The sequence below is a fragment of the Calypte anna genome, chromosome 7, assembly GCF_003957555.1.
Source record: "Calypte anna isolate BGI_N300 chromosome 7, bCalAnn1_v1.p, whole genome shotgun sequence".
Taxonomy (NCBI): Eukaryota; Metazoa; Chordata; class Aves; order Apodiformes; family Trochilidae; genus Calypte; species Calypte anna.
The window spans coordinates 38,833,181-38,851,897 of NC_044253.1; the positions used below are offsets into that span (position 1 = coordinate 38,833,181).

Sequence of the window (18,717 nt, forward strand, 5' to 3'; positions counted from 1 at the left end):
TTTCTGTAAAGGTTTCTGTGTCTACCACTCTACGTGTTGGCATATAAGATCCCTACAACAAGCTGAAACCCATTCTGTTTTCACACTTTATTTAAACTAATACTCCAATTATTGTCCAAGCATTTTAAGCTGCTGATTTAAATGCCTGATTTCTGAACTTCATTAGCTTTGCTGCTCATCACACCTATGTGACATCATCTTCTGACAGCTGGCAGGAGAGATTTTCATTTAGAAGAAAACTGAAGGGTTGAAAAGATCCAAGTCGTCAGGAAGTGTGGAGAAAGGCAGAAGTTCTCTGGGAAGATACAGCAGTGGGAAAGGGTAGAAAACTGGCTGTCAAATACTTAGACATGGTGCTGGAACTGCCACTGAGTTTAGGAAGATGATGTTAATCTCTGAAAATAACCTCCCACGTGAGGATAAGCTTGGATGTGTTGTCTGACCCCAGTTCCAGCCTGGGAGTTTCCATAGGAAGCTGAGAGCATGGCTGGACTCTCCTTAAGAGAAATGGAGATTCAGTGCTTCCAGTGTTTAACCTGTAAGCTGAATATGGTGTCTCTGTGGGTACTGCGTATAGATCATCATAAAGTTCATCAGTTTACATTAACCTGGTAGTGTTAAAAAGCCTGAATGATTATTAGAGACACACTTTTGTAGAAAATTCTGAAATATAAGTTCCTGTGTGACTCGCCCCTCCAAAAGCACGAGGAGAGAAATCTCCATTAGCTGCAGTTTACCTCAAAGTCTGTGTGTATTCTAAAAGAAGGTAGAACCTGACCAAATTTCTGCTCTTGAACTCTGAATCCAAATCTTTTTGCAAGTGGAAAGTGGCAGAAAAGCAGAGGTAGCCAAGTGTGTTAGCAGCAAGGGAAAAACTAGGAAGCAGGGGGAGACCTCTTCACATCTCTGGTCTGGGTGGGATAGAGTTCTTGGTGTACAGGCAAAGTTTTTGCTTGACAAAAATGAAATTAAGCTGGCAAGAACTGATCCTGAACAGAGCACTGGGTGATGAAGAAAAACCAGTATATGGTGAGGTGAGTGCTTGGTATCTCTCTGGGTGTGCATCCCTCTGGTCCTCACTGGCAGGAGAGGGAAGGAAGAAAGGAGCCTGCAGCCCTTGTGTTTGTTCTCCTGTTGTGGCAGATGCCTTTCAGTACACATCAGAAATGTAATTGTAGATAAGAATTACTTGAAGTTGTGGCTGTGGAAGGATCTAATTTATCTGTTTGGAACAGAAGGCATTAATTAAAGGGAGAGAGGTAATTTCTGATGCGTGGCTCAGAGAACAAGTTTGTGCTGTTTATTGTGTAATACCAAACTTTTTCATGGCTTCCCTTGTTTTCTTCAATGACTGCTTCAGCTTGTGTTGCCTCAAGGCAGCTTAAACCAGCTGGTGATGGATGTTACATGTACCTAGAAGCAGCACAGCTCGGCCTGATGTGTGATTTGGAGGGGGGAGTTCCTGCAAGCTTACCAAATTTACTGAAAGTAAAAGATGTCTGTAAATCCATGCTGTTGTGAGAAGCAGAGACCTGTGTTTATAATTCTGAATTTTTTTTTTTTTTTTTGGTAGACGTGCTGAAAACTATGGTCTGATATTTTAGCCATCAGCATGGAGATCTGGAGACCTCAGATGGGCTAACAGGATGCTGCCTTTTTATGATTGCATCTCTGGCTTTTTCAGTGCTGTGTGCAATTTAAATCTCTGTGTGACGGTGTAGAATAACTAAATAAGCAGCACTGAGACTAACAAACCCTTACACACTCTCTGTGCTTACACCTTAATTGAAAATTGCATTTATTTCACTTGTGGCAGACTGGTAGCCAACCAAGAAGCCATGTTTGGACAATATTCTTTGTCCCTGAGAAAGATCTGTAAAGGTTACAGTGACATCTTTCCTCAAGCTAAAAACATGATTGAAATTAAGTCTTTGTTCACTAAGATTGTCTAAAAATAAGAGCAAGATAGCTGGATGAGCACCCTGGAGCTAAACTAAGCTCAATCAGAAATCTGGCAAGGGCACCAGGTTAAACTTGTGCTGGGAAATGCACTGCAGAAAGAGTCTTTGTGGTTCATTGTTTAAAAACTTCCTTAAGAGCTTTTCTCCCTCTTGATTCTGAGATGCAGCATCTGCTGCTTATCAACAGGATGGTGGAGTTTTATCCTGAGGCATGTTGCTGTAAACCATATTGCTTCTGTGGGATGTGTGTTTAGAGCAGTTTGCAGATACTGGGACTACAAACTTATTTTAATTGGGGTAAAAATTAATCAGTCTAATGCAGACCTGCACCAGGCTCACATTTAATGGGAAGAATGAATCTCTGAAAGATAAGGATATTGTTGGGAAGGACTGATGCTTGGAAATGGTCTCTCTGAAATACCTAGAGGGTGGCACAGAACTACAGGGTTACAGGGACAGCTGATCCACTGAGCTTTTGGGTTTCTTTTTCCACTTGTAATTTGAAAAGAATCCTGACTTTAGCCTGGGTTTGGGAATGTGTGTTTGGAATGGGCAAGAGGAGAGTTGAGGTTTGGGTGGAAGGCCTGAAGAAATAAATATATTTTGTGTTGGGCAAAGTGTGCAAATGATTTCTGAAGCAGCAAGGTCAGTTGTAACGGATGTAAAAAGGGAAGGTGCAAACTCTCCTGACTTCTCTTTTTCCTTCCTTCCTTTAGAGTGCTTTATATTGGTCTTGCCTGTAATACAGCTCGATATATTTACATCTCTTATCTGGAAAATGCCTGGACTGTTCTTCCCATGGAGGTACTGCAAGGTAAGGCAGTACAGTATCAGGTAAAGTGCTTACATTTAGCTTCTTCTCACATGAACTGTGATTAAGTATAAATCTGTTGGTTTTTTTCTTTTTTCTTTTTCTTTTTTTTTTTTTTTCCACAAAAGTCTGAGGATAGGGAGGTGCAGAAAGCATTGCTGATTATCTTGGAAAGTATTTTGACGTCAAAAGGGCGGATTTGTGTTTGGTTGTGCACAGCTCTGTTTATTCAAACAGCAAAGTACGAGACCAACGCACCCTTTAACCAAACAGGGACAGGGTACACACCTCCTGCAGATCCTGTTTGGTGGTAAATGTGAACTTCATTTTAAAAAAAAAAACAAAAAACCTGTAGTCAAGTCATCCTCTCTCTGTTAAAATATTTTGTAGTTTTTCAGTGGTATTGTTTGATCAACACCCTTAGCCTATTAATTTTTCTTACTTTTATATCTGTTTAGGGGGTTCATTTAATGGCTTGGTGTTCATACAGGTTCTTTAAGATACTTGTCCTTTATTAGAAGGACAGAGACGTGGTCTGTGAAAAATAGTTGGAACCTCATTTTCAAGTCATGCTGTCAAAGAAGTCTGTAAGATCTTCATTGCAATGTGAAAGCAGACATTGTTCTAACTTAGATTTTATTTTTTCCTTGTCTTTGCTGAAGATCCCACTTGTCAAAAGCAGGAAAAATCTAAACAATTTTACTCCTGTTTCTTATTTTTGCTTTGCAAGCTTAAAAGAGAATGGCTCATTTAAATGCAGAAAATGTTTACCCTGCCTTTAAAAGTAATTGCAGCATCTTTGTTAAAGCCAGTGTTTTGGCTTCATACAATGCTATTAGAAAGTTTTCCACATCTTGAGGAAAGCTTTATTAGAAGTTCTGTTGTTCTGTGTCCAACATAAATTAAGTTTGTGTTAACTTTTTCTGTTAGGTTTCCAGAAATCTTTGTAAGGTAGATTTTGAACTTGAGTCATGAGATGCCATTGGAGAGCACTGTGTAGGTCTCTACATATATTTAGAAAGAAATCAGTTTGTGTCCTGACTCCTCCTGCCCTCCCTGCTAACAAAAACAGTTTGTTGGGTTAAAACTGCCAAAGCAGCAAACTTCTGAATTTTGTTATTAAAAAAAATCCCAAACCACAACTATTGAATTGATACAAAACTGTTGCAAAGAACCTGTAGAATGCCTGTGTGTTACACTGCTTATACATCTAGGGGGAATAAGTGGTTGATACAAAGCTTTGAGGTATTGCATTCTAGGTGAGACCAGTAAATACCAGTAAAACCAGTTTCAAAGGCACCTCCACCCAAAATACAGGAAAAAAATTTGTCTTAACAACACAGCCATAAGCTGGTGCCCAGAAGCATCCTGCAGGCACGACTGAGAAAGAAATTTCTTATACTGTGAATCTTCCTTTTATTGTGCTGAAGTTTCAGCATGAATTGCTTAATATGTGGGTTTGCTTTCACAGCAAGGCTGTGAGGGGGCTGCTTTGGTTGGGGTTTTGTGTGGTGTCATCTTCTGTAATAGAGATTGGAAGATTCAGGATCTTCCAAATAATACTTTCTCATAAATGAATCCGCTTGGTGTTCTCTGGCACTGCTCAAGCACAAACACTTGGGTTGATCTTGCTATCTGCAGTTCTTAGTCACCAAATGAGAAAGTTGAAAACCAACCAAACACAGAGACCATCCCCTGAAGACTTCTGTGCATTGTACATGCACTTTTCAGCCTCATCTGACATGGTTTGTTGGTATTTTTTAGGCACTATGTCTGTCTAATTACTGCTACTTTTGTTATGTTCCAGTGAGCTCATTGTGTTGCTAAATAGGAAGACCAAGTTTATCTTCATGGAAGTACTGTTGGCTTTTTTCCCCCTCTTTATACTTTCCCCTTCTTGCTCTTCCCAGTTTTAATCTCTCCAAGGTTATTTCTTTTGCAGCAATCACCAAATCCTATTTTTTGGGGCTCTGCTTTCTTTGCTACTCACCCACCAAATCTGTAGCTAAGGGATCAAAGGTGACACCTTAATGAAATTTGCTGATGTGGAAGCTCCATGTTTTTTGTTAAGTGAGTTTGTTGACAGAGTTATAGCTGCTTGGCACATGTAAGGTTAGGAGTATTTAAAAAAAAAAAAACAACAACAAAAAAAGAGTAAATTATGCCATTTGGGCCATGTGACTCCATCAGCTCTTTTAAATTCCTTTAAAGTCTTTTTCCAGGAAGCTGTCAAATTCTTTGTTAATTCCATTTCCATCAGCTAGAGGGGGTGTGAAGGTCAACAGCAATTTCAGCTGACTTCTGTAAAGAATTTAGGTTTCTTTTTAATTCATTTCTTCAACACAAGAAGGGTTGTCCTCAGGTGATGTGTGAAGGGCACAGGGAGATTGCTGGCAGGTGGCTCTGCCAAGGGCACCTATTGCTTGCAGTCAGAACCATGCCCTGTCCCAGTTGCTGGCTGTGCCTGGGGTGGGGAGGACTCTTCAAGTGCATTGCACCCTCAAAGGAGTGAGATTTAAACTGATTTCTGGATTCAGAGCTTTGAATCTGCATGCTGTATTGGCTTGCACGTGTCATTGGTGAAAGTAAGAGGCTGAATCCTTAATAACTGAAAATTTCAAGACATCCTTTTAGGCAAATGCATGTAGTGTGTGTATATCTATATGTATATAGATATATGTCCTCATTTGCAAACACACAGGCAAACTTGTTGGCTTTGCACTTCGCAGATTCAAGTCTTGATATGCTAGTTAGCTGCATCTTACTCTTCCAAAGCAATGATCAATCCAAAGAAATGTTCAAGTTCTCTGCTCAGGGCTATGCTAACTCACCAATTTGTCACACTGGAGTTTTCGAAGTTGACTTTTCCATTTAGATAACATGAAAATTTCACTTGGAAGTTATCCAACAAACTCCAAACCAAGGAGTTCCTCAATAGTGAATGCCTGCTGATGCTTCAGCAGCAGAGTTATGTCTGGAGATCAAAAAGAGCTTGGACAGTTAATGGATATATATCTCTCTTAGAGTAAATCTCTCCCCAAATATTCAGTTCTTGGGTTGTAAGTAAATTATCATAATTTTGCTAAACAGGATTATTCTAAGCATAATGCTAGGGTTTTTACAACATCTTGGAACTACAGTCCAGATGGTGGTTAGTGGTTTTAGCAAATAATATCACTATATATATGTGTCTGTAGTGAACAGTTCCTTTTAAAGAGAACTGTGGTTAGCAGTAATCCAGACCAGACTTCTTGTAGAAGTGGTTGTAAAAACTTCCAGACAGTTACTGTTGTATAAATAGTTATAATAAAGATCACATTAGTAATATAAACATACTAAAAAGACATCAACAATCTGCCCTGTACTTCTAAATGCAAGTGGAATAAGCTGATTTAAAGGTATGGATTTGTTTTCAGAGGATCTGGGAACATTACGTCCTATCTGGATTGCTTAGTAAAGGTGAAAACATCCAAGAACCTGTTGGCTAAGTTGGGGCCTTTTGTTTCCAAACAAATAAAAGGGTATTGTGCTTCATGGCTCAAGTAATTCTTGATGTGTTTTTGATTTGCCTGGCTTTAAAACTTGACTTACTCTTTAATAACTGATAAAGCTGAATGTTTTACATTAATTGATATCCTCTCTAAAACAAAACCCACGTTATTTGTATGAGCTTTGCGTTAACATTGGGACAGTTCTTGGTTGCTATTTTCAATGCATACATGGGTCTGCATTTTAAAAGAGGCATTCAGTGAGCTTTTAAACTAAACTTTTTGGATGGAAAGGCTGAGTTATAAAGCTCTCAGCTGTCAGTGGTAAGGCAAAATACACTTGTCCTAATGTAAACCTTTGATTCTTCAACAAGCTGATGTGCTACTACCAACCCCAGCTCTGTGATGTACAGAGTAGCCTTTACAAACCTGGGGCTTGAAAAATTTGTGTTTATATTTGGAATGAAAATTAACTGTGCAGCTTTATGGACATGTCTCTACCTGAACACAGTGCTGTTTACCATTTTACAGCTAAGCCAACTCCAAGCTGCTCTGTATGTTACAAAATCCTGTGTTTTTTTGCTCTTGTGAGTCCTCAGCATAAATGCTGAAGTAATTACTGAGTGTCCAACTGTTCATTAATCAGTCAAGTGTACAGGACAGAAACATGTTGACTGAATCATCAGTTGTGCCAGCAGTTTTTTTTTTAAATTGAGTAGAGCTGAGGCTTTGGTAGGCTGCAATGACTATTTTTAATAACCACTGAAATAAAGGGAAAAAATATTCCCACTCAAGCTGAGGGTGGCAAAATAGTTCAGGCTTCTTTAATGTGTGGTGAGCTGCAAAACTCTTTTGTTTTCCCAACTTCTCCACGCCCCTGCCTTTTCCTGTCCTGCTCTTCCCCACTCCCCCAAAACAATCCCCAGTGTGCCTGACCCTGAGGGGCTGCCCCTTTTCTTGTTTGAAGGACATTGTGGTGTTGAATTCAGGAGTTTGTTTTTAGGTGGCTGCTCTGGGAGAGGAGTGAGAAGGGCAGGAGGGATGAGTTCTTGTCTCTCCAGTGACAGTGGATGTCTCTTGATGTCACTGGGGTGTGATGACCTTTGCTGTCCTGGTGGCAGTGAGAGGCAGCAGTGCTTTAATTGCCTGCAGCTGATGAAATCAGGACAATATCTCAAGAAGAGAAGTGAAGTCATCTCAGAGGGAGAAGGCTCTGCAGAAGGAGTCATCCTGGCTCCCCATGGCTTTGTTGCCAGCATCACCATTCCCAAATTTGCAGCCCACTGGTGCTTGAAGGGGTTTGGTTGTTGTTCTCCAAGGCATGCACCAACCCAGGAGTGCTGGGGTTGCTCTGCTGGTGTGTAGGTGTCTCTGAACCCTGTGCTCCTCACACTCTTCCCTCTCCCCAGGTGTCACACATGCAGCTATATGGGCAGCTTGCATTTCGTACCTCAGCGCTGCGGTGCCGCCGGAGCTGAGGACGTCAGCCCAGGGAATCCTCCAAGGTCTCCACTTGGGTCTGGGCAGAGGATGTGGAGCTATGGTTGGAGGGGTTTTGGTCAATTACTTTGGTAAGTAAAAATTGTATTGAGGGATTTGATTTTGTTTCTTGAAGTTTTGAAGTTACTGGGTTTAAAGTTATTTATGCTTAAGGTAAATAAAGAGGAATACACTTTGGATAAATCATGGAATCAGAGATCTGTTCAGGGGATGTATAAATCATGGAACCAGAGATCTGCTCAGGGAGTGTATAAATCATGGAACCATAGATCTGCTCAGGGAGTGTATAAATCATGGAATCACAGAACTACTCCTCTCTTGAAGGACCTCAAGAGATTTCCAGTCCAGGCCCCTAATCAAAGCAAGGTCAACACTGAATTCAGACCAGGTTGATTCTGTCTTTGTCCTGCCAGCCTTGCAGAGGGATTAAATATATTCTGCCCAGATATTTTTAGTATTGTGTGAGCAAATCTCCAACCTGATCTGTAAATAAGATGAATGAATCCTTTGTGAGAGAACAGGTCGATACTATGGAGCCTCTTGATGAGCAACTGAGAATCTAATTACTTGGTTAAAAAAACCTTTGTAAAGCCTGTTGAAGAAGTGGGGGAGGAAGATGTAATGAAATAAGTTAATAAGAGTCTGCATGGGAAAACATGTACCCGAGAAGCACATTATGCTGACTCATTTTATTAAGTAAGTAGATTCTCAATTTAGAAAAATAATATAAATCTCTTTACAGGTCCTGCTGCCACATTCAGAGGAATAGGGATGGCTTGTTTAGTGATCCTCCTTCTGTTTGCACTCATCCAGTGGCTGTTGGTTCCTGATGAAGAAGAAGGTAAATACACATGTTCCTGAGATGCTACAAAATTAGAGCTAGTGAAAAAAAAAAGGTACCCCTGAAGCTGCTCCTGGCAGCTTTAATTTTGTTCTGCACTCTTTGTACTCAGATTTTGACAAAGCAGTTTAAGTGAGGAAGTTTTTCTTCCTGAGCAATGGCAGGAATTGCAGTGTTGTGCTGCTGCTTGAAGAAGGGCAGCTGTGAGGTTTGGGTGTCAGCAGGAGGAAAGCATTAGATATTCTGCTACCTGTTTGTCTTTTCAGTCTGGGAATCCCTTGGATTAGTGTTGACAGCCACAGTGAGTCATTTCAATTGCATCAGTTCTTTAAGGTCACCTTGGCCACTGAATGTTCTCAGATTCTGCCAGGCCAATTGGACCAGCCAGGAATTGTATAGATGGCTTCAGAGGACACAAACTATTACAGCTGCTCCAGTTCTGTCCTGTTCTAGCACAGGAGAAATCTCCCCTCAGGTGGAACCTGAACTTTTTAATCTCCACCCTTATTAAGGCTAATGAGAATTCAACACTTGGTGCAAACTTAAGGGTTTAGCATAAATCTAATTCTCACAAAGAAAATAAAATTGTGGCAGATTGGGAAAAGTCATTAATTTTTTTGCTTTTTTCCCATGCTTTGAGTATGAAATGAAAGCTTTTTTTTTTTTTAGCTGGCTTATTAAATTAATTGTCCTTGACTAGTTATCAAGTTGCCTGTACTGAAGTGTTCAAATATTTATTTTGCTAGAATTCACCTCTACTGACACTGGCAAAAAATGGAAAGGTGAAAAGAATATTTACAACTTCACTTTCCCATCAGCTTTTGGTTAAGTACACATGATCCTACAGAAAAGTAGTTTGTTCTTAGTGACCTTACCCTGTTCAGTCTCTGATTTTCATTTCATACACACCACTCAACAATGTGTATCTTAATTTTAAAGCATGGCAGTAATTAGTTTGCTTTCAACCGGACCAGTTGGATGAGTAAAACAAAGCATGTGGTCAGGTGTGTGCAGGATGAATCTCTTCATTTCTTCATTACTAGAGAAGATCACTTCTTAGAATACCCAGCACTGTCTGAGAGTCTGTAAACAAAATATGATTTTATAATTTTGGAAACAAAACAAAACAAAAAAAGATAATTTTAATTGGTAAAATATTTGTACTCAGAAAAAAAAATTAAGCTTTAGTGTGTGTCCCAGCTATACTCCTAGACAATGCAGCTGTTACTTAAAATATCCAACAGTTTCTAAGTGTCTGTTTAATTACTTTTCAAGTACAAATGCTCTGTCTCTTCAAGACTGCCAGGCACATGGTGTTAGGCCATGAGAGTCATTTGATGTCTGACATTTCAAGACAGTTAAGCAAACTATTTCAGCTTATGAGAAGCCCATAGATGTAAATATCTGTGGGGAGGATTTCTTTGCTTCAAACTCTGCAGCAGATACTGTGTCTCCTCCAGCATGTCATGAACCTTTCCTTTTCTCACCAGCTGCATAACTTCATTTCAGTAACTCTGATGGGAGGGTTTGTTTATCCCATTAAAAAGTGGTGGAGACGTGGAGCAACTTCTTTCAGGCAGATCAGCAAGTTTAAAAACTTTGAGAAATGGCTGTCCTGAGGATGAAGATTTCCCTGAATGGCTCCAGTTTGAAGCCTGTGATAAGAGGAGGAGTGAATGAGTTGCATGGTGCAGGCAAGGAGTTTGCTGCACTTGAAACACTTCAGTGTGCATCTGACATCAAAATAACCTGAATTTTCCTGTAAGGTAAAAATAGACATTTCTAAAGGCTAGCTGGGATCAACTGGATTTCTTCATACTCATCAGCCCCTCCTCTTGCTGTAGCCATCTGACAAACACCCTCCTGAAATACCAGGACAGCCTTGCCTGGAGGCACAACATCCACATGGTGTTTCCCTCCCCAGGCTGTGGTGTGTTTCATTCCTGTCTGCCCATGCCAGTGCTGTGCTTTCAGCAGAGTCACAACCATAATATGAGAGCACTTTGCCTTCATTACCAGCCTCACAGCTGTGTGAGCTTGCTGGGCTGTGCCACTGATGTATTAAACTTTTTAAACTTCTGTTTTAAACTTCAGAGAAGACGATGCTGGCAGAAAGGATCCCAGTGCCTTCCAGTCCTGTTCCCATAGCAACCATTGACCTTGTGCAGCAGCAATCAGAGGATGTCATGCCTCGGACTGAGCCCAGGCTCCCTCTGAAGAAAACTAAACACCAAGAAGAGCAAGAGGATGTCAACAAGCCTGCCTGGGGCATCAGCTCTTCTCCTTGGGTCACCTTAGCATATGCTGTCTACCAGATAAAAGAGATGGTTAAACTATCCAAAACCCATCCAATTCCTGAGAATCAGCCTTTGCAGGTAATCTTTTAATGCACAAGAAGTTCTTATGGATTTGTTGGATGCTTGGAAACCTTCATAGCTGTGTAAATCTGTTAGTACCTAGCAGGGATTCTCCATCAGCTTGTAATAAATGTAGAGCTGTGAAACAGTAGTTGAAATACTGCGTGAAATAGTTGCTTTCTATGTATAGTACAGGAGGATTAACTACTTTTTCAAGTGTTACCTTCCTGAAGATGGGAGAAGGAGACAGAGGCTCTGTTTGTTAGGCTTGTTAATACTCAAATTCCCTTTAAGTTTACATTTGTTTTCATACTAACTGGAATACAGGGGCTGTCCATTTTGCAAGCTGATAATTGAGTGTGAAGATTCACAGCTGCTTAACAGAATGTAAAATGGTTCTTGCTGAGTTTAGCTCCCTTGAATGATGCTGTCAGATGTCTACTTTGTTACAGCAATAGGTGTTCCAGACAACTAACTACTGGTAGGACACAGAACCTTATCTCTTTATTTAGACTTATACCAGATGAGAGCTATTTCCTGACTTAAAATCTCTGATTGCTGCTGGCTGCTTTACACCATTTTCCCTCTGACCAGCTTCAGAATGGAGCTGAAGCAGAGGGCTGAAGCCAAGTAGGGAAATGCTGTCAGTGCAAGCCTTAGAACAGCATGGTTCATGTTAAAACCTCTGTGTTTACCTGGCTGGAAGGCGTGGGTGAGGTTCCCAGTTATGCACCCAGGAGGTGTAAACACAGAAATGCTTTTTCCACAGCTGCTGTCTTTAGAAATGGGTAATTTGGGATACGAGTGTGAATCAGCACAGCAGAGTGTGCAGGAATTTCATCTGGTCTGTGATCTCTTGCCTTATTTGTCTTCTTTGAAGTATATTTACAGGCATGTCTGATTTGGCTTGGTTAGGTTTTTTGGCTTCTTTTTTAACTTCCCTGAGTCTAAGAACCTGTTATTTTTTTTATAGTGACACCAAAGATGTCACTGGGTCCCTGCCATCAAAGTAATTTGTCCAGACAAACTGCTGACTTTCCCATTGGTAAATGTCCTCAAAGCCTTGGTTCATATAAGCTCTCCCCTTTTAAAAAGAGAAATCGGAGGAAAAGCACAGAATTTATGCAGTGAACATGGCAAGGAAAGAATATTTAGCAGTTGTGTAGCATCTGAGAGAGACTTGTCCATCACTGCTGGACACAGCCCAGATGCTTCACTGAGAACTGTGAGGTGGCCAGAAAGGCTTCATGCCTGGTGGCATCTCTATAGCAAATTATTCTTCCCTTCCTGCTAAAATGCAGTGCTGCTATAAAAGGTACTTCTTGTAGATGTGCCAAAATTCCATTCACCCCACTGTGTTATTTTTGTCATCATCTCTGTTCTCCAAAATCTCTTAACCCTGTGTTACTGTCCCAGAAGGATGAACAACTACTGGTAGAACACAGAACCTTATCTCTTTTTTCCAAAACATTTTAGGTTTTGTGCTCAGTCAGTTATTTTAGGGTACTGAAACTGGAAAAGGCTTCCCAGCTCTCTTACTAAATTTGTGAAATAGCCTCCTTAAATGAAAATGGATGACTTGAAAGGGTCAGTGCACCCTCCTAATGGAATTAGTGACAAAATGATTCCTTATTTCATTAAGATTTTGGTTTGGTTTTGCTACTGCTTATAACTCCTTCAAGAAAAGGGACATTTTCCCTAGTTGTGCCACTCATATCTTGAGGAGGGAGGGAACTTTAGGAGAGGTATATTTAAGCTGCATGAAAAAAAAAAAGAACTTTAGAGAATTGTTTTGTCAACAAGTGGTCTGATCTGAACACTCTGAAGTCCAGTTAATTGTTTATTCTTACCCCTTGAAACACAACGAGTTTGTTTTTTGCATGCTTCTTGGGAAAGTGCAGTTAGGAAAAGAGATGGAAGGTAAGCTCCTGTCTGCCTGCTCTTGGTGTCATCTGAATTTCCATGTACTCTTTTTTGCTTGGCTTCTTTACGTTTGGTTTGTTATGTTGGGGGCATTCAAAGCAAGTGCTTTGTGAATATCCAGAGGTGCCTGAATGCATCCGGGGGGTTGTGCCAGTGGGGAGAGAGCCTCAGGAGCCTTTCTATTTACTGCTTGCACTCAATCCTTTTCCCCTCTCTTTAGAAAACCAGTGAGAACTGCAGTGCTTCATCAGCCAGCTCAGCAAGTCCTCCCCAAAATCTGACAGACTGTGGGCAGCCCAGGAGTTGTTCAGCACCACCACCTCCAGCAACACCAGATTCCCAAGTAGACGGCGAGCGCGTTGTGTCGGATCACGATGCTCAGCCTGCTGCAGCCAGGCCCTGAGATGCCTTCATCTTAACAAATCCAGTGCATGGAATTCTGCTTCTCACCTGGGAAATGCTGGAGTAGGAGCTCAAAAGTAGGACTTTCTTCATCCTAATGATCATAATGCGATGCAGTGCAAGCTTTTAACTATATAAAGAATATTCGTATGACTTCGCGGAACAGCATGAGCAGGGAAGCCAAAAGTCTGGAATTCTTGAAGAAAATTATGAGGCCGGATCTAAGGGTAGGAGAAGTTCTTGGCTGCTCTGCTAAAGCTGAGTCAAGTGCTATGAGATTTCTTTGCAATCTGTAGGAGAAGGGAGTTTGCTCTTCACTTGTTGAGGCACAGAGCGTCTGACTCAATAGGGGAATTTTCTGCTTTGAGTTTGTTCCTTAGGCAAAAGGAAAAGACTTTTTAGGAGAAAAGCTGAGTTTCCCTGCATAGTCTATTAGAAAATACCAGATCCAGTAAATATAGGAACAGCATGAAACTGTCTCTGTAAAGATTTCTCAGAAACAGATTCACTTTAGCAAGCCTACCTTCATGTTATGACGATGGATTAAGTAAAGTACATATTCAAAGAATATGTTTTTGAAGCTAATGTTATCTTGTTTGAGATAAAGGTTTAGTTCTGAACAGAAAAGGTTTTGAGCTGGTGTTTTAGTCAAACAAAACAAAACAAGAGCTGGAGGAAGGCTTCTGAAGAAGTTAACCTCTGTGCTTGCAGCCCTTCATTTGGGCGCAGGTTGTGTGCGTTTGGGTAATTTTAGGTTTGATGCTGTATTGAGACAAGTGTCTGATCAAGATTGCACAACCTGAGAGTGATCAGGAGTTTTCAGTGGACACACTGTCTTTTTGGGTTTTTATTTCCTCATCTATACAATGGTTTATTTAATGCAGTGTAGTTAATGTAGTTATTTATTGAGAAAACGGTAAGCTTTAAGTGCCTAGGGAAGGTGGGGGGATAGGGAAGAATCACAGAAAATCTTTAAGGATTAGGATTCTAGGGGCAAAGCTGCTGATGCAGAAATCAAGAAGAGTGAGAGATTCTCAGGAGGAAGCTGTATTTAAATTGCAGGATGCTTAGGAAATGGCTTTGCCCATTGTGCAGACACTGGAGGATTTGGTGTTCGTTTTGTTACGCTTCCCAGTATCGGCTGCAGCCAACTCGCCTGCTGGTGCTGCTGCTGGAGGGATATCCTCGGGCTCCAGGAGGAGCCTGGGGGGTTCAGGCAGGAGAGTGTTTTGGCCCATTTGCTCCTGTTAACAGCTTGTTCCTGGGAGACTGACTGCTCAGCTCCTACAGGGCTGAGGTCTGCTCAGCTCTCCCTGAAATTAGATGTGTGTGGGGTGTCCGGCCTCCCGTGGGAGGGGGTGAGCTCTGGGACTTGTGCAGCCGCCCTGAGGCAAGATGAAGAAGAGCACAGGGGTAGAGGAGAGGAAGGTGGCAGCAGCTAAGCAGGAAATGCAGTTTTTTTGACTGAAGAGGTGTCCCATAGCTGTGCTTTAGCTGTGCTTCTAGAACAACCCATGCTCCGGTGGTGCCTGGGACCAACACCATAGACAGTAACAAGAAACATCAACGACGAGCCACTAGTTACTTTTTTTGCACTTGAACTTAAATGTACTGTACTCACATAAATCCTCATGACTTGTCTAAGTGTCCTTTTAAATCAGAAATGTATTTATTGTATGTTTGTATAACTCGGGGGGGGAGGTAAAGACTGAACAGGTGACAGGACAGAAGGATGCTAAAAATCATCTTGAGGCAAACCAACCATTTGTTGAGTTCCTGCTGTATGGTGTTACCTCAGCTGCTACTGCATAGCACCTGGATTGTGAGGTGAAGAGCTTGCACACTGTGTTTACACTTCAGAATCGTGTATTTGAGATGCCTGCTCTTTTTGGAATTGTATAGTCAGTCTGTGTTGCAAAATGGACATGTACACCTGGGTTTTGATATTTGTGAAACTGTAAAAACTGTGGTAAGAAATATAAAATATCCATAATGTACTTAATAGCATCCATCTCAGCTTCTGTTACATTTGCTCCTTAGTCCAGTGCCAGCACTAAACATAATCACTTGAACTGAGAAGAATTCAGCCTTTTGCTGGGTTCCCTGCCTGGAGGACAGTGAACCCAGAGCCTGGGAACCACTCTGGTGTGATGTTAAAATCTGTTTCCTGGTAAAAGCTTGTGTGGGGCAAGGAGGATGTCAGGGATGCGGAGGGTAACAGGGGAGTGTGCAGGACACCAGGAGGGAAAGAACTGGATTATATTTGTCATGTGGCAGTGTTGAGAGAGGCTGCCAAGTGCAGGTCTTGTCAGCTGGTGTGGAAATATTTGTAAATTCCTATTTCTGAACGTATTTGCACTGTTGCATCTGCCCTACCCAGTGGCACAACTGCCTGGGATTCATTTTTATCTTAGGTGTGGGACAGCTCAGTTTTTATTTTCCCAACTGCCTTTTATCCATACAAAAGGATATCCATACAAACTTTTATGTATACAGGGATATCCATACAAACTTTTATCCATACAAAAGGATATCCATACAAACTTTTATCCATACAAAAGCAGTGACAGGGAGAGAAGTTTTGCTGTTTGCATGTGTGTACCTGCCAGACCTCAGCTGTCATTCACAAGGTTGCTTTGTGGTGAGTGGAGACTGGGAATGACAAGTTCCTTCAGGGAGAAGCATTCCAGGCAGAAGGGAAACTCTTCTGGAGCAATCCCAGATAATGCTCAGTTACTGTGCCTTGAATCTGCAACAAGGGAGGAAACATGGGGACATAAACAGACCCAGTTTTCCTACCTCCTCCTTGTCCTGTGTCCTGCTGTTCTGGAGAGAGTAAATACAAAAGGAAGAAGAACCACGTTCTTGAAAAATACATTTATTTAAAAAAATCTTGAAAGTACAAGACAGTAGCATGAATACCAGGAATACAAAATAAATAGGAAATTCTAACTTTTTTTAAGTGCCATGACACAGGAGATAGCTGTAACTCATCACTAAGGAAGAAAGGCTTTTGCAGTGGTGAAGGTGTTGTTCTAACACCTAGATTCTGTTCTGAGATTTCTGGCTGAACACTGGGCAGTACCTAACAACTGTGTCTCAGTAAACCCAAGAAATCTGGAGAGACTGCAGGAGCCCTGTGTGGGTAAAGTCCCTGCTGGCAAAGGGCTCAAAGAACAGCAATTGGTTTGGGTAAGTTTTGCTTATCAGATGCTTCCAGTGTTGGAAGGAGCTTATGAGGAATTTTAAGGTAATTATCAGCCATCCACTGGAGTGGTCTTGATCCTTCTCACATCTTGCTGCACTTCTGGTTTGGATGCACTTGGTTTTCTGCCCTGCTTTGCTATTTATCCATCCTTGGACTTCACCCCTACAATGTGGGTTGATTTTTTAAAGTTTTTTTTTCCCCTTGTTGGCATAGGTATGCTTGGTATCATTCTAAATAATTTAGAAAAAGGGTCAGTGCCTGAAAATGGTAATTGCCTATTTTGGGGGGGCTTTTTCATTTAACATATTGCTTAGGTAAATTATCATGTTCAGGTGTTACCTGGGCTATTGTATATAAATATAAATACATACTGTATATATATATATACTGTATGCTGTATATAAATACAGTATGCACTTAAGGAAGGATGCTCACCAGTAAAAATAGAAAATCAGAAACCAAGTGGGTTTAAGCTCAGTTCTCCCCTTGGCCTCAAACCACATGGATGGGAGTTCTTAGCTACCTACAAAGGACACTGAAGAAAACCTGTGTACTCTAAAACAAGCTAAAAACCATTTAACCATCTTTTTAAGTATCCATTTTTGATTAATATGGAATAACTTAGTACTTCATTTTCACAACACAGGCAAAGGCAAAATCTCTAGTCTACTAAGATCATTATTTGGGGGAAAGTTTCCATCCTTCTCCCAAACCATCAGAGGTCATCAGGCTGTCCTCAGCCTTCTCTAATGTTTTAATTTCTTGCTGGTGAGAGAACTCCCCAACCCAGGGCTGGCTTTGGAGTGTGGCTAGCAATTTAACTGGATTTGGTAGCAGCAGCCTCTTTTTTTAGAGGTGACTCTTGCTGCCTGTGGCTTTCCTGAACAGAAATCTCCTGGTCTGATTTTTCACGTTCTGGACTTCTCAGTGAGTGTATTTTGGATCACCTGCCTGACAGGACTGCCAAACATGCAGATTCTGAATATGTATTTATAAATTTATGGCACAAAAAGGTGATAAGTGTCTTCTGACTCTGAAATGGAAGAATTTGTTTTAAAATGAAGCAATGTTTGCCCCTGTGCTCAGCCCTGGTGAGGCCACAGCTTGAGTCCTGTGTCCAGTTCTGGGCCCCTCAGCCCCTCAGGAAGGAGATTGAGGTGCTGGAGTGGGTCCAGAGAAGAGCAAGGAGGCTGTGAAGGGATCCAGCAGAATTCCTGTGAGGAAGGGCTGAGGGAGCTGGGGGTGTTGAGGCTGGAGAAGAGGAGGCTCAGGGGAGACCTCATCACTCTCTCCAACTCCCTGAAAGGAGGTTGGAGCCAGGGGGGGGTTGGGCTCTTTTCCCAGGCAACTCTCAGCAAGACAAGAGGGCAGGGTCTCAAGTTGTGCCAGGGGAGGTTTAGGTTGGAGATGAGAAAGAATTTCTTTCTGGAGAGGGTGATCAGGCATTGGAATGGGCTGCCCAGGGAAGTAGTGGATTCTCCGTGTCTGGAGATCTTTCCAAAGAGCCTGGATGTGGCACTGAGTGCCATGGGCTGGGAACTGCAGCGGGAGTGGATCAAGGGTTGGACTTGATGAGCTCTGAGGTCCCTTCCAACCCAGCCCATTCTAGGATTCTGTGATTCTATGAATGTTGAAGCCACCTGAAGGAGCAGGAGTCCTCTTTTCTTCAGAAGACTCTTGAAATCTGCTACAGAAACAGTTCTTAGCACTGGCAGAGGTAACAAATTTTCTCCTTTGTTCACTGCTAGACAATGAGGAACCCTGACAGTGCAGGCACTGCTGAAGTCGAGCTGCATCACTGAGTGTGATACAAAGAAAATAAATCCCATCTAAAACAAAGATATTCTGGTCTGAAATGCTCTTCTGGCAGAGCTGTCTTCTTCCTACCACCCACGCTGCTGAGTCTGTAAGATCAGATGTGACAGAATTAATGGTCTCTTGTTTTTTGCAGTCTGGAGACAGTAAAGGAAAACAGGAAGGTGAGGATAGAAGAATTGAGGCATATTCTAAAGAACACAGTAAAAGAAATGACCTCTGCAGGTGGATAAACTGAGGGGACAGCATCTACTCCCTAATTAGTATAATACCTGAGCTGAAAGACATTCCACTGTCTAAATTTCCCTCCCTGATACTTTCTGCCCTGTGTACTTGCTGTGGTAAGACTCAAAGATGGCAAAAGGGGAAGAAGGAGCCAGGCAGCCCCCCCCCTCCTTGTTTTGCCAGGGT

General features: G+C 41.7%; 1 protein-coding gene across 3 annotated transcripts in view; it reads left to right on the forward strand.

The window, feature by feature from the left end:
* The window catches only part of MFSD6 (major facilitator superfamily domain containing 6), a 36,924-nt gene extending 21,636 nt beyond the window's left edge, over positions 1 to 15,288 (forward strand). For all 3 annotated transcript variants that reach the window (XM_030454080.1, XM_030454078.1, XM_030454079.1), the window contains 5 exons: positions 2,678 to 2,775; positions 7,670 to 7,831; positions 8,503 to 8,601; positions 10,696 to 10,976; positions 13,102 to 15,288. In XM_030454080.1, coding sequence (XP_030309940.1) covers positions 2,678 to 2,775; positions 7,670 to 7,831; positions 8,503 to 8,601; positions 10,696 to 10,976; positions 13,102 to 13,284 — 823 coding nt within the window. In that variant the 3' untranslated portion in view covers positions 13,285 to 15,288. The remainder of the gene's footprint in view (positions 1 to 2,677; positions 2,776 to 7,669; positions 7,832 to 8,502; positions 8,602 to 10,695; positions 10,977 to 13,101) is intronic.
* Positions 15,289 to 18,717: the final 3,429 nt, after the last annotated feature.